At 43.0% G+C, this 14738-nt stretch overlaps 2 protein-coding genes across 2 annotated transcripts in view; one reads left to right on the top strand and one right to left on the bottom strand.

The window, feature by feature from the left end:
• The window catches only part of LOC102510121 (OFD1 centriole and centriolar satellite protein), a 45035-nt gene extending 44742 nt beyond the window's left edge, over nucleotides 1-293 (bottom strand). Inside the window, 1 exon segment of the mRNA XM_032475978.1 lies at nucleotides 149-293. Coding sequence (XP_032331869.1) covers nucleotides 149-271 — 123 coding nt within the window. The 5' untranslated portion in view covers nucleotides 272-293.
• On the top strand, nucleotides 263-14210 carry LOC102516001 (trafficking protein particle complex subunit 2). The gene is given in 5 exon segments (XM_032475977.1): nucleotides 263-717; nucleotides 9047-9158; nucleotides 11819-11963; nucleotides 12380-12465; nucleotides 14014-14210. Coding segments are annotated over 4 exon segments (423 nt in total). The 5' UTR covers nucleotides 263-717; nucleotides 9047-9065; the 3' UTR covers nucleotides 14113-14210.
• The last annotated feature ends 528 nt before the right edge of the window (nucleotides 14211-14738 follow it).

The following is a 14738-nucleotide window of genomic DNA, read 5'->3' on the forward strand; positions in this document are numbered from 1 at the left end:
TTACGGGTTACCTGGCGGGCAGAAGGGACGTGAATTTCTGTAGACAAACCAGGGCCTCCAAAGAAGCCCTAAGTGGCCCAGGGGGAAGAGGTCTAACGGAAACAAAGGCTCCACTTCCGCCCGCCCGGGAGGGAGCCCGTGCACCTACCTGAGCCACCTGGTGTAGGCTACCTTCCGAGCCCGCCCCGCCCCGCCCCGCCCAGGCCACAGTCGGAGACCTAGTCTGGGCGGCAGGTTCAGGCGCAGGGCAATTCCCTGCCCTCAGAGCCATGCTCTACGAGGACCGGGAAACAAGCCAACTGAATACCTGCCTCGCACTCCGAACTAGGAACTCAGTCCCAGACGCGCACTGCCTTTCTCCGCGTTCTGACAGGTGGGCGGGGTTGGGCCACGCGCGACTGTCCCCGCGGCTGGAGCGCGGAGGCGGGCAGAGAGAAGGCAAGAAGGCGAGGTCCCGCCTGGAGTCGGCACAGCTCAGAGCTGACCCTTCCCCAGCCCGCAGTCCCCCAAGATTAGCCGCGCCCGCCTTGAGTAGGACTACGGCCCACGCCCCCGCGGCGCGGCCATCCGGCCGGACCGGAAGCCCCGCCCACGTATCGCGAGAGCGCAACCGTGGAGTCTCGCGAGGGCAGCTTTGGGAGTCCTGACAGAAGCGGCGGATCGCGGGTCTTCCTCTAGAACTGACTGGGCGTTTCCGTTGCCGTGGTCTCGCCCCAGGTAGGGGATGGAGCGAGTGGGCGGCTGGCGCTTCAGGACTCTGGGGGAAGTTCCGGGCCCTGCCAGAGGCATCGCAGCCCACCTGGCCAGTCCAAACCATCTTTCAACCTGCAAACGTCACACGTCCGCTGGCTCCGGCTTCTCTTCTTCCACTTTTAACTGGGCCATTCGGCTAACCCCATGTTTCCTAACCGTTTGGAGCCGGAAAATTATTCGTGCTGGGGCGACCTGTGCACTGACCCCCATAGCAGACGTGCGTAATTGATCACAGCAGTTTTTCCCGCTGACCACTTAGTCTCTCTCTTTGCCCCAGTTTCCAGCCTTCTGTACCAGTTGATTAGAACCGTCTCAAGAGGGGAAACCCATTTACCGTTTCCCTAGTCAAGTCCCTTTCCATTAGACATCATCCTATTTACAGATTGTACCCTGTACCCTACTCTGCTTCACCCCACCCCTGCTCAGGTCCAGCATCCTCAGTTCCTTCAGTAGCTCTTGTTTCCAGAACATTCACTAAAGTAGAACCCTCCCCCTCCCAGCAAACACATTTCATATTTATTGATCCTTTTAAAAAGCAATTCCCAGAACTGAGTATATACCCCAGAGATGATACTATTAGTGAAGAGGAATCATCTTTTTTTTTTAGCATGTTTTTTTAGTTTCATTATAATATATCCATTAAAATTTTTTAGGCCTTTAAAATATATTTTATTGAAATATGAGCAGTTTACAATGTGTCAGTTTCTTGTGTACAGCACAAGGCTTCAGCCATACATGAACATATATTTGTTTTTATATTCTTTTTCACCATAAGTTACAAGATATCGAATATAGGTCCTTATGCTATACAGTATGAACTTAATCTGTTTTATATATACCAGTCAGTATCAGCAAACTCGAAATCCCAGTTTATCCCTTACCACTCTCTTACGTTCTGGTAACCATAAATTTGTTTTCTATGCCTCTGAGTCTGTTTCTGTTTTTAAATGTTTGTTTATTTATTTTTTTAAGATTCCACATATGAGTGATCTCATACAGTATTTTTCTTTCTCTTACTGGCTTACTTCACTTAGAATGACAATCTCCAGGACCATCCATGTTGCTGCAAATGGCATTATTTTATTCTTTTTTATGGCTGAGTAGTATTCCATTATATAAATACACCACAGCTTCTATATCCAGTCATGTGTCAGTGGACGTTTAGGTTGTTTCCATGTCTTGGCTATTATACATAATGCTGCTATGAATATTGGAATGCATGTATTTTTTTCGATTGAGGTTCTCTCTGGACATATGCATAGCAGTGGGATTGTTGGATGGTAGGGTAAGTCTATTTTTAGTCTTTTAAGGACTCTCCCTACTGTTTTCCACAATGGCTGCACCAAGCTACATTCCCATCAACAGAGTAGGAAGATTCCCTTTTCTCCACATCCTCGTTTATCATTTGTGGACTTTTGCATCATTGACATTCTGACTGCGTGAGGTGATACATCATTGTAGTTTTGATTTGCATTTCTCTGATACTTAGCCACATGGAGCATTTTTTCATGTGCCTATTGGCCATTTATATGTATTCATTGGAGAATTGCTTGTTTAATTTTGCCCATTTTTGGATTGGGTTGTTTTTTTTTTTTTCCTTATAATTAAGTTGTATGGGCTGTTTATATATCCTGGAAATTAATCCCTTGTCAGTCTCATCTTTTGCAAATATTTTCTTTCATTCCATAGGTTGTCATTTTGTTATGCTTATGGTTTCCTTTGCTGTGCAAAAGCTTGTAAGTTTAATTGGATCCCATTTGTTTACTTTTGCTTTTATTTTTATTGTTTGCATAGACTGCCCTAGGAGAACATTGCTGAGACGTATGTCAGAGAATGTTTTGCCTATGTTTTTCTTCTAAGAGGTTTATAGTGTCTTGTCTTGTGTTTAAATCTTTAAGCCAGTTTGAGGGTTTTTTTGTGTGTGTATGGTATGAGGGAGTATTCTAACTTCATTGATTTACATGCTGCTTTCCAGTTTTCCCAATACCATTTGCTGAAGAGACTGTCTATATTCCATTGTATGTTCTTGCTACCTTTGTCAAAGATTAATTGACCAACACTTTGTGGGTTCATTTCTGGATTCTCTATTTTGTTCCATTGATCCATATGTGTGTTTTTGTATCAATACCGTGCTGTTGTGATTACTATAGCCCTGAAGTATTGTATTGGGAGTGTTATTCCTCCAGCTTCATTCTTTTTCTTCAGTAATGCTTTGGCAATTCTGGTTCTTTTGTGATTCCATAAAAATTTTAGGATGATTTGTTCTAGTTCTGCGAAAGATGTCCTGGGTAACATGATAGGGATTGCATTGTATCTGTAGATTGCTTTGGGTATTATGGCCATTTTAACAATATTAATTCTTCCAATCCAAGAACATGGGATATCTTTCCATTACTTTAAATCATCTATATTTTCATTAGCATTTTGTAGTTCTCCACATAGAAGTCTTTCACTTCCTTGGTCAGATTTATTCCTAAGTATTTTATTGTTTTGGATGCAGTTTTAAAAGGGATTAATGCTTTACTTTCCTTTTCTGATATTTTCTTGTTGTTGTAAAGAAATGCCACTGATTTCTCTATGTTGATCTTGTATTCTGCTACTTTGCTGAATTCTTTGATGAGTTCTAGTAGTTTTTGTGTGCAGCCTTTTCGGATTTCTATATACAATATCATGTCATCTGCACATGACAGTTTTACCTCTTCTATTCCAATTTGGATCCCTTTTATTTCTTTTTCTTGCCTGATTGTTGTGGCTAGGACTTCCAATACTTTATTGAATAGATGTGGTGAGAGTGGGCATCCTTGACTTGTTTCAGATTTTAGTGGAAAGGCTTTTTGCTTTTCAACATTGAGTATTATGCTGGCTGTAGGTTTGTTATAAATAGTTGTATTATGTTGAGATACGTTCCCTCTATACCCACTTTAGTGAGAGTTTTTATCATAAATGGGTGTTGAATTTTATCAAATGCTTTTTCTGCGTCTATTGAGATGATCGTGTGGTTTTTGTCCTTTCTCTTGTTCATGTGCTTTATTACATTGATTGATTTCCATGTATTGAACCATCCTTGTGTCCCTGAGATGAACCCAACTTGATCATGGTATATGATCTTTTTTAAGTGCTGTTGGATTCTGTTTGCTAAAATTTTGTTGAGGATTTTTACATCTATGTACATCAACAATATTGGCCTATAGATTTCTTTTTTGGTAGTGTCTCTTTCTGGCTTTGGTATCAGGGTGATGGCAGCTTTATTGGGAGTATTCCCTCCTCTTCAATTTTTTGGAAGAGTTTGAGAAGGATTGGAATGAGCTCTTCTTTGTATGTTTGATAGAATTCCCCAGTGAAACCATCTTGTTCCTGGACTTTTGTATGCAGGTTTCTATTGCTGATTCTTCTTCACTTCTAGTAATTCATCTGTTCAAATGATCAGTTTCTTCTTGATTCAGTTTTGGTGGACTGTATATTTGTAGAAACTTGTCCATCTCTTCTAAGTTGTCCAATTTATTGCCATACAATTGTTTAAAGTATTCTCTTATGATTTTTTGTTATTTCTGTAGTGTTGGTTGTAATCTCTCCACTTTCATTTCTTATTTTGTTTATTTGTGTGCCCTTTCTTTTCTTGGTCTCCCTGGCCAGGGGTTTGTCTATTTTGTTTACTCTTTCAGAAAACCAGCTCTTGGTTTGATTGATTTTTCTCTTGTTTTTTAATTTCTATTTTATTTATTTCCTCCTTGATCTTTATTACTGCTTTACTTTTGGTGACTTTAGGTTTTGTTTGTCCATTTTCTGATTCTTTTAAGTGGTAGATTAGGTTGTTTGAGAATGTTCTTTTTTGAGGAAGGCCTGTATTGTTATGAACTTCCCTCTAAGGACTGCTTTTGCTGCGTCCCATAGATTTTGTGTGGTTTTGTTTTCATTGTCATTTGTCTCAAGGTATTTTTTAACTTCTTTGATACCATTGTTGATCCATTGGTTTTTTAATAGCATGTTGTTTAGTATCCATTGCGGTCTTTTTTTTTCAAAGTTTCTTTTTCTAGGTTGATTTCTAGTTTCATGCCACTGTTGTCAGAGAAAATGCTTGGAATAATTTCTATCCTCTAAAATTTGTTGAGGCTCCATTTGTGCCTGAGCATGTGGTCTATTCCTAGAGAATGTTCCATGGGCACTTGAATAGAATGTATAATATGTTTTGGGGAGATGTAATGTCCTAAAAATATCAACCAAGTCCCACAGTTCCATTGTGTCATTTAGTATCTCCATTGCTTTATTGATTTTCTGTCTGGAAGACCTATCCAGATATGTTAGTGGGATGTTAAAGTTTCCTCCTATTATTGTTTTTCCATCAATTTCTCCATTTATATCTGTTAACATTTGTTTTATATATTTAAGTGCTTCTATATTGGGTGCATATATGTTAACAAGTGTAATATCTTCATATTGTTTTGCTCCTTTGATCATATATAGTGTCCTTTTTGTCTTTCATTATGGTCTTTGTTTTAAAGTCTGTTTTGTCTGATAAGAGTGTTGCTAATCCTACTTTCTTGTCATTTCCATTTGCATGAAATATCTTTTTCCATCCTCTCACTTTCAATGTATGTATGTCCTTCACTGTAAAATGGGTGTCTTGCAGGCAGCATATTGTAGGCTTTAGTTTTATTATCCAACCTGCCACTGTGTGCCTTTTAATTGTAGCATTTAGTCCATTGACATTTATGGTAATTATTGATAGATGTATGTTTACTGCCATTTTGAACTTTGTTTTCCAGTTGATCTGGCATTTCTTCTTTGTTCCTTTCTGTTTCTTTTTGTTTTTCTTTTTGTGGTTTGATGATTTTCCTTTGTATTAACTTGGTTTCTTTTTAGTTTTTGTGACTCTATCATATGCTTTTGATTTGTGTTTACTCTGTTTTTCAAGTATGTTAACCCCATCCTCTGTTTGCTTTAGACTATTAGTCATGTAGGTGCAAACACATCCTAAAAAGAATAAAGGAAAAAGAGAGAGAAAAAAATCTGTTTTTTCTTGCTCCCCTCCACCCCCGCCACCACTGGAATCATCTTCTCTTAATGCAGCCTAGAATTGCATTAGGTTTTTTGATCACTTTACTACTTTAACAACCTCTGACTGAGCTTGCAATGAATGCAAACGAGTTCTCCTAGATGAACTGCTCTTAAACTAGGTTTCCTTCATCCTATTGTTGTCCAGTTGATTTTTTAAGCCCAAGTACAGGACTAGATTCCAAATCCTTTTACATTCTATCCTGTTCATGTCACCCATTTCTCCTTGCCATGGAGATCTTTTTAATCCTGACTCGGCCTTCTAATAAATTAGGTGTTCTTAGCATGTTATCTTGAGAGTGTGGAAGTTTGTTTCATCTCAGTTACTGATTCAAATGTTGACCTTGTCTAGGTTAAGGTCAACCTCAGTCTCTCTACAGACCCCATGCCATCCACTGATGTGGAGCACTTGGTTAACCTTCTGGTCAGGTCTGAGTAGCCCAAAGCCTCTTCCTGTCTGAGATCAGCTGATGGGCTGCCTTAGTTCTCTGCCGTGTGAATTAACATTCACTGGTTCTCGAAATTAGGACATTTTGGTGAGATTCATGGGAGCCATTTTGGCTATCATCACTTGTTTACAATAGACATGCTCGTTTTCATACCTCTTCCTTCCCTCTTATTTCCTTTCTCGGTGAATAGCATCATTACCTTGATATTGTGCTTGATCACCTCAGCCAGACGTTTGGATACATCCCTCATCCTCAGTTCCCCAGTTTAACTCATTGCCAAGCTGTGTGTAACTACCTCCACACCTTGGAGATGCTTGAAGGGCCCTCATTTCAGGTGATGGGGCAATGGAGCAGGTTTAGAACAGCTCCGCCCTCGCAGGCAGTCCGATGTAGCAGACAGCAAAGAATGCTGGAGTGTGTCACGGTGGCTCACTCCCTGGGCATAAGAAACCCAAGGGTTAAAGGACGGTAGATGGCTTATGCCCTCCTGAGGCTTCCTGTCCCCCCACTTCAGCTGCTTCTTGTCAGAATGGAATCTGGCATTGCATCTCTTTTTATGGAAAGCTGTGTGTGAAATCGCTTTGGGGGGCTTGTTCTGCCCCCCTGGACAGCGTGTGATCGACCCTTTCTGCAGTACGTCCTTCAGTTCCCTGCTGTTACCCATGCTGGGCTGCTCTCCCAGACATGGATTTCCATGTAGGAGTGAGTGTGGCGGGGCAGGGGTGGGCCATCTTCCTTATGCATGTCTCCTTTCCTGCTGCTGCTTAAATGTGTGTAGGAGAGAAGCAGTTTCCTGGCAGCATTTTTTTGTCTTGTCTTTTTTCCTGCTGCTGCTGCTTAAATGTGCTGAAAAAATTCAGCCCTTCCCTCGGCAAACTCCAGCTATGAAACCTCTGAGCAAGAATGAATGAGGTCATTGTTTATTCTGTTGAAATTTCAGGCTCCCATCTCTCTTCCCCTCACTTGTTCTGGAGAATTATCGCCAGTTCGCCCAGGCTTGCGTAGCTTTTGTGTCATTCCTGCTTGTCTTGGTTGTCCATTACTTGGTTGTCCATTACTGTTTGGCCTCCGTGGCCCTTCCTGCACTGCCGTCGTGGGGCCACAGCGGCCTCACACAGTGGCGAGAGGACGGCAGGCCAGACGAGCCCACGGGCTGCGGCGTGCAGCCGCCGCGCCAAATAACTTTTCAACCCCTCCTTACTTCATCAGGCCACAGGGGTTGCCCACCTGCCTTTTCCTCCAGTCACGGCCTTCTGATTCCAGAGTTGAAAGTGCCAGCTGTGCCCTGATTTCCTCTACAAAACGTTGTATTCATCAGGGAATAAATTCATATGTCTTCTGATTTGGTCACAGGTTCTGTGTCACTCCACGGAAGTCCCAGTGAGGCCAGATGAGCCCTGGGGTGCGACACTCCTCAGTGCCGTTCCCCGAGACGGTGTGCTCCCGGCTAGGGAGACCCCCCGACGCAAGGAGGCCTCACTCGGCCCACATCTCCGTGTGCGGGCGCTCCCCTGTTGTTCTTGGTCACGTTTCCTGAGTGCCTCCCAGGAGCCAGGCACCCTGCTGCGCGCCTTACGGCCACTACGTGGTGTCGTCCTCGGACTCACCCGAGGGGCTACGATTGTCATCCCCACCGTTATCTTGATTTCCGAGAAGGAAACAGGCGTTGGGAGATGAAGGACTGTGCCTGGGCTCGTGTTGCTAGAGCTAGACATGAACCTAGCTCTGTCTGATCCCAAAGACCTTGTGCCGAAAATGCATGCATAAATCCATCCACCCGTCTGTCCACCCGCCCAGGTTCTGAGTGTGCTAAAAGCCACAGAATCCTTGATTTCTCTCCCACCACGCCACTTTTTCTTGGTTTTATTCCTTTAGCAGACCTATTAACCCTAGTTCCAAGACATCTTAATGCCTCAGAATGTCTTCCTTTTGGGATTATGACATCTTCCATCTTTTCTAGAATACAAAGCTGTTTTTTCCTCTTATGAATGGTGTTTGAAGAGGCATATCCCAGGCTCTTTCATTTGCAGAGTGACATTCACAGCATAGATCCTTTGGGTGGGAAGATGACAAGGACCGCCCAGGCTGTAGATAAATGCCATAGGCTCTCTCCTTTGTGTAAATGACATGCGTCAGAGTGGTGTTTAGCCTCCTCCGAAGCACCCTTCCTGAAAATGTCCAAGGCAAGCGAATTTTCCCCTAATTAGCACTTTTATTAATCTTTCCCGTGTCAGTGCTAATGCTAACCAGTCCAGTTCCGGTTTAGCCGGCTTACTGTAAAACATGAGGGTGTTTTTACAATTTCATATTAGAGGTCTTTCAGTTTCCCTATGAAAATACAGTCCTGGATTCTACAACGCATATCACAGATGAATAATTTAATCTCATGCAAAAGCCATATAGCAGATAAACAACAAGGCCCTACAATACAGCACAGGGAACTATGTTCAATATCTTGTAATAGCCTATAATGAAAGAGAACATGAAAAAGAATATATGTGTGTGTGTGTGTGTATGTATATATATATATATATATATATATATATATATATATAAAACTGAAACATTAGGCTGTACACCAGAAATTAAAACAACACTGAACTGACTATACTTTTGATTTTTTTTTTTAAAAAAAGGCATATATGTATGTGGTATATTGGAAAGCATGCCAAGCCTTGGGGCCACCTCCTCTGCAATTCAGGCTTAAGTAAATAAATGGTGTTCTTCACTTCCTGTTAACCGTGTTTGGTTTTCAGTATTGAGTACTAAAAATATTATTTTCATTTAATTAGGAGCTATATATTGAAGACAATGTCTGGAAGATTCTACTTTATCATTGTGGGTCACCACGATAATCCAGTCTTTGAAATGGAGTTTTTGCCAGCTGGAAAAGCAGAATCCAAAGTGCGTATGGAACCTTAAAAAAATTCCATAACAATTGTTATATGTTGTTGTCATGATAAAGGTGTAATGTGATTTTTAGAACTGGGAGAGACCTGGGCAGATCAGGTAACGACGCCACCACGGTTAAATGAGGCCGCCCTGTGGCCCCACGGGTTGATAGAAGCCAGCCAGGAACAGCCTCTGAATTGTTTATTCATCCTCTGATTCAGCACACACTTGGCACGTACTGGCAGGATGTCCTGGGGCTCTTTTTCCTGGCCTTTGGCTCAGTGTCACCCCCTGTGGAAAGCTGCTCCTTGAACACACAGAAATATAGTTGACCTGTTGTGGGCCTGCAGGAACAGTTGTCACTGCCTTGAAATGCCCGGAAAGCCCATCTGGCGCAGTGAGTCACGTTGTTCATCAGGACGTACGTACTAGATGCATTTACACCCGGGGGTGTGAAAGGGGCCCCTCCTGCTGCTGCTGCTGCCTGAGACGGGCCGTTCTCAGGCGCCTTCCACAGCCCCCACTGGCCAGGTGCCCGCCTGCTCTCCTCCCCAGTGACACCACCAGCTTGGTTGTTGTCAGGGATGGTTCCAGAGGAACAGGCTTGCTTCTAGAACACACTGCCGTTCAGAGGAACAGCCCCGTAGAGTCTGGAGGTGGGAGTAGCCGGGTCCCTTCCACCTTTCTGCACAAGGCTGCATGCCTGATAAGTTGCTGACGAGTTATGCTTTCTCCCACCCTCCAAAAATAAGCTTTAATGTCCTTTAAGGCAGGAACTCATGTCTGAGATTGGTGGTGATGGTAATGTCCAGTGTAAGACGCTTCTCAACTATTCAGATCTCGCCACTAAATGTAGAAATTTCAGGTGTTAATCCTAGCAGGTGTTTTCGCTACATTATTTTCCCACATTCACATGAGCACACGGCTCATTAAAACTGTGGCCGGAGCGGGGGAGGGTACAGCTCAGTGGCAGAGTGCACGCTTAGCATGCACGAGGTCCTGGGTTCCATCCCCAGGACTTCCATTAAGTTAAGTAATTAACTAACCTAATTACCTCAACCCCCAAAAGAGAATTTTGATTGGCGGCATCTCTGTATCAGCAAGTGCTTTGTGTGATATACAGCTCCTTACGTATAGTTTTTCGCTCAGCACAGGGGCCTTGTGGAAGGCGAAGCAGTTCTGCAAAAATCCTCTGCTGCATGACTTGATCTTAGTTCTTTTTCCTGCTACCACTCACTTTCTTAAAACATTTCTGTAGTTTTCTTCTAATCTCCCATGATTGATCATCAGTGTAGAGGAAAACACTGCTGTGAGCCAGACACAAAATGCATCCATTTCTCTGAGGGTTAAAGTGGCCTCGTCATGGTGACGCGAGAGAGGCGTAAACTTGCTGCACAGGGGGTTCCAGGGCCACCGGCAGCCGTCCCCCAGCCCGGTCCCAGCAGCAGCCGCCTGGGCGAGGAAGTTATATTGTTCCCTAGGGCTGCCGTGACAGGACCAGAAACTGGGTCCCTGAGAGCAACAGAAGTGTTCTGTCTCACAGTTCTGGAGGCCAGAAGTCTGAGACCAAGCTGTCGGCAGGGCCGCGCCCCGTCCAGAGCCACTGGGGAAGGTCTGTCCCAGGCCTCCCTCCCAGCTTCTGGCAGTTCTGGGCTTGTGGTGGTCAAACTTGTCCTCACGTGGCCTTCTTCCTGCATGGGTGTCTGTCTCCAGACTTCCCCCTTTTATAAATACACCAGTCGTTGGATTAGGGACCCACGACCTCATGGCAATTAATGACATCTGTAATGACCCTCTTTCCAAGTATAGCCACATTCTAAGGTTCTAAGAGGTATGGCTGCAACATAGGAAGGTGGGGCACACAAATTCAACCTATAACACAGGTGCCCTTTGGAAAACGCATTTTGAGAGTAAGAATTCCACGGGAATGAGACTGCATTCCAGGTTGTGAGTTCCCTCTCCACATTCTGGTGGGACACTCCCACCTTTTCTAGTTAAGCCTTTTCAGCCTGTGAAAAGGACACTGCCAGCTTTGACAGGACCGTCTCCTGCTGTTGGCGCAGGTGACTGCACACAGTGGGGCTGAGCACAGCCTTCTGCCAGGTAAGCTTACACCTCCAGGAGGCCTCTGCCGGGCTGTCCACTGCTCAGCATGTGTCGCTGCACACGAAACCCCCCTCCCCCTGCCACCCCCACCCATGGCCTGTGCCAGCAGCTCTCCTTCACCACCTCCTTACCCCGGCCTACCGAAGCTGCTGTCCTTTATCCATAACCAAGAGTTTTCTCCTGTCTTCCTCTTCAAAAAGATGCGAGCCTCCTGAAGGCAGGATCTACCTTTCTTTTTTAATGTAGTGTTATTTTTTCACATGCTTAAATGGCTGTATCATTTAATAACTTCCTTCTGGGAAAATTTTAAAAATCTATATAGTTTCTTGAACATGTCATTTAATAAGTCATTAGCTGTTTTTATTTGTTGAGTTTTAGATATCAAATTAGAATACAGAAAATGATGTGAAAACACTGAAGATCTTTTATGTCTCATGATAGTAATAATAGAAGTAAAAGTAGAAAGCTTCCCCTCCACGAGGAAGCTGTACAGAATTTAAGAGGAAAGAGTTAGCGTTTTGACACTGCACGGAAATGTTAACCTGCTGCTGCTGGCTGTCACCCAGGACGACCATCGCCACCTGAACCAGTTCATAGCGCACGCTGCTCTTGACCTCGTGGATGAGAACATGTGGCTGTCGAACAACATGTACTTGAAAACTGTGGACAAGTTCAATGAGTGATTTGTTTCAGCATTCGTCACTGCAGGTCATATCCTTTCCTACTTAATGAAGAGGGCTAATGAAGGAGGGGGGCAGTAAACCAGCCCAACACAGGGCCTAGACACTAGGCTCTGAGTCTGTGGATTGCAAAGTGTCAGGTAAAAATTGCCATTTCTGGGGCTTTTACTTTCTTAGGGAAAAAAACACCCACCTTTTAAAACCGAGTCTCATGTGTAAAACTAAGGTTTATCTAAACCATATCAAGAGTGATTTTATTTTGCAGTTATGTTCTAACTTAAAAAGATTCTGTTCTCTTCACGGTAAAATTAACCTAACTTTGAACATGGGTGATGTATTCCACTTTTCCAAAGCAAAATACACCGCATGTCACTTACCTGAGGACTGCTGTATCAGCAAATTCCTTTTCAGCTTTCATTTCTAAAGATTATACCTTAATTATTTCACATATGAGATTCATTATGCTGCATGACGTAAGGCAAGAAGATGGAATAAAGAACTTCTTTACTGATGTCTATGATTTCTACATAAAGGTATGGTATGTTCTGTAACTGTAATAATCTGATTATAAAAAGGGATTCAATTAGAAAAAAAAAGGGTTTAAACTTGACAAGAACCTGGCCTGCTGAAGTACCTCACTGAGACTGCCCAGTTTCCACCTCAGACCAGCTCTCCCCCTGTGCGCCTTGCCCCTGGCAGCGCCTCCCCCAGCACGTCTCCACCACCACGGTCACGTATGGAGGGCAACAACTCGTGGTCAGCATTTTCAGATCAGTTTCATTCTCCCCCTTTTGGTGCATTAGTTAATTTTATGAGGAAACCCTAAAGAGATGGACAGAAGCAGTCTACATAAGGAAAGCTGCTTCATAATTCTAATCTAAAATGTATTCCACCTACTGAGCAAATAAGTTACAATGTAGTGCATCCAGGTCATAAACCAGTAGGAAGTTATGTTTCATATGTTATCACAGTCACTGAAGGAGAATGGTGCCACCTGCATTTCATGATATTAACTGGAAATAATGAAATAGTAATAAGATGATTTAACTGCAGTGCTAACAGTATATTCTTTTTTTCTTTTTAAATGATTGAAGGGTGGGTAACTAGGTTTATTTCTCTTTCAATAGAGGTATTGGGGATTGAACCCAGGATCTCATGCATGCTAAGCTCATATTCTACTGTCCACCACAACAGTATCTTCTTTTTCTTTGTTTTTGTTTGTTTGTTTGTTTGTTTTTTCAAGGTGGAGGGAGGTAATTATGCTTTTACTTACTCATTTATTTTAATGGACGTATTAGGGATTAAACCCAGGACTTCATGCATGCCAAGCTCACACTCTACCACTGAGCTATATACCCTCTCCACCCAATAGTATATTCTTAATAATTTAAACATGTGGCATTTGGGCAAGACTTTTTTGTGTATATGCACAGTTAACAGTCAATATTTCTAGTCAGAAGTAGCAAATAATACATAGCCTTCTTATACAGACAGACAACATCAAGTGATGAAGGTATAGAAGTTGGTCACTCTCCTCATTTGTGACTCCATCCAGGACTAATACTCTCACACATGTTATTATGTACCCTTTACATCTGAGAAACTCATCACTTCACCTCGTGTTAAGGGAGAGTATTAAAAACATGATTGTTAAAAGCTTGCCTTGCGAGGGTGACTTCTCATAGCAGTGTGGCGGAACTTTTTCTTCACTCTGAGCATATGGCAGACTTAGTTTGCTTTATGTAGTCAACGGGCCTGACGGACAAACCCCATCTTTATGACAAACCTGAGTGGATGGGCGTTTCAGGCACAGGTGACCCCTGGAAGTCAGCTGAGCTGATGCAGGCAGCACTGCCCCGACCACAGGTACTTCCCTAAACTCCAAGACAGAAACTTCCTTAAAGGGATGTTACTGTTTAACAATGCAACATTTTCACTGCAGCTGAAAAATGTAGTATTCAGACTTTTGTTTTGAATATCTTTGATGACTTAAAACTTTAAAATAATTTCCTTTTAGAGGCCTATGATTTGTCAGCTGTTTTCCTTTGACAAACTCACTGAAAAAATTTCTTTTGTCCTAGTTTGCAGTGAATCCATTTTATGAACCCAATTCTCCTATTCGATCAAGCGCATTTGACAGAAAAGTTCAGTTTCTTGGGAAGAAACACCTTTTAAGCTGAATGCAGAAAATTCAGAAATAAACAATGTCACTGCGATGGGGTGTACTCAGGAATGTGTACATTGTAAGTAACTTGATTAAACAGCCAGAAAAGTTTTACTTGTAGCCTCCATTTATCTAAACTTAATGAAATTGCTTTTATATTTAAAAACAGTAAGTTCAATTTCTTACCATTATCAACAGATTGATACTTGCTTGTGAGTGGTGTTATTTACAGAAAGCTCTTTATCAATAATCTTGAAATATTTTTAAAACCTGAAAATAAGCTTTGGCTTTTTTTGCTCCTATAGCTTATTCGTGATGTAATAACCCAGAACCAAATGTCACCGTCAAGCTTTGGTAGGCAGATTTAAAACTGAAAGCTTCTGCAGTGGGGAGTGAAGCTGACAGCACGCACATGGGCTTATCAGTACATGCAGAGATGCTCTGAAAACGCACAGGCAGCGTACACAGCACTGCCCCAGAAGCTGAAGCAAAGAGCCTGTGCAGCACCAAAGGCGGCACGCCTGCCCCTGTCGGAGGCTGGGGACAGCCGTCCTGCCGCTCTAGAATCCTGGGTCCATGTCTGTAAAACAGGAGGCTCGGACCAAAGTAGCAAGCTCTGTTCTTACGTTTCCCTCCCCTCAG

Source organism: Camelus ferus, chromosome X (genome assembly GCF_009834535.1).
Source record: "Camelus ferus isolate YT-003-E chromosome X, BCGSAC_Cfer_1.0, whole genome shotgun sequence".
Lineage (NCBI taxonomy): Eukaryota > Metazoa > Chordata > Mammalia > Artiodactyla > Camelidae > Camelus > Camelus ferus.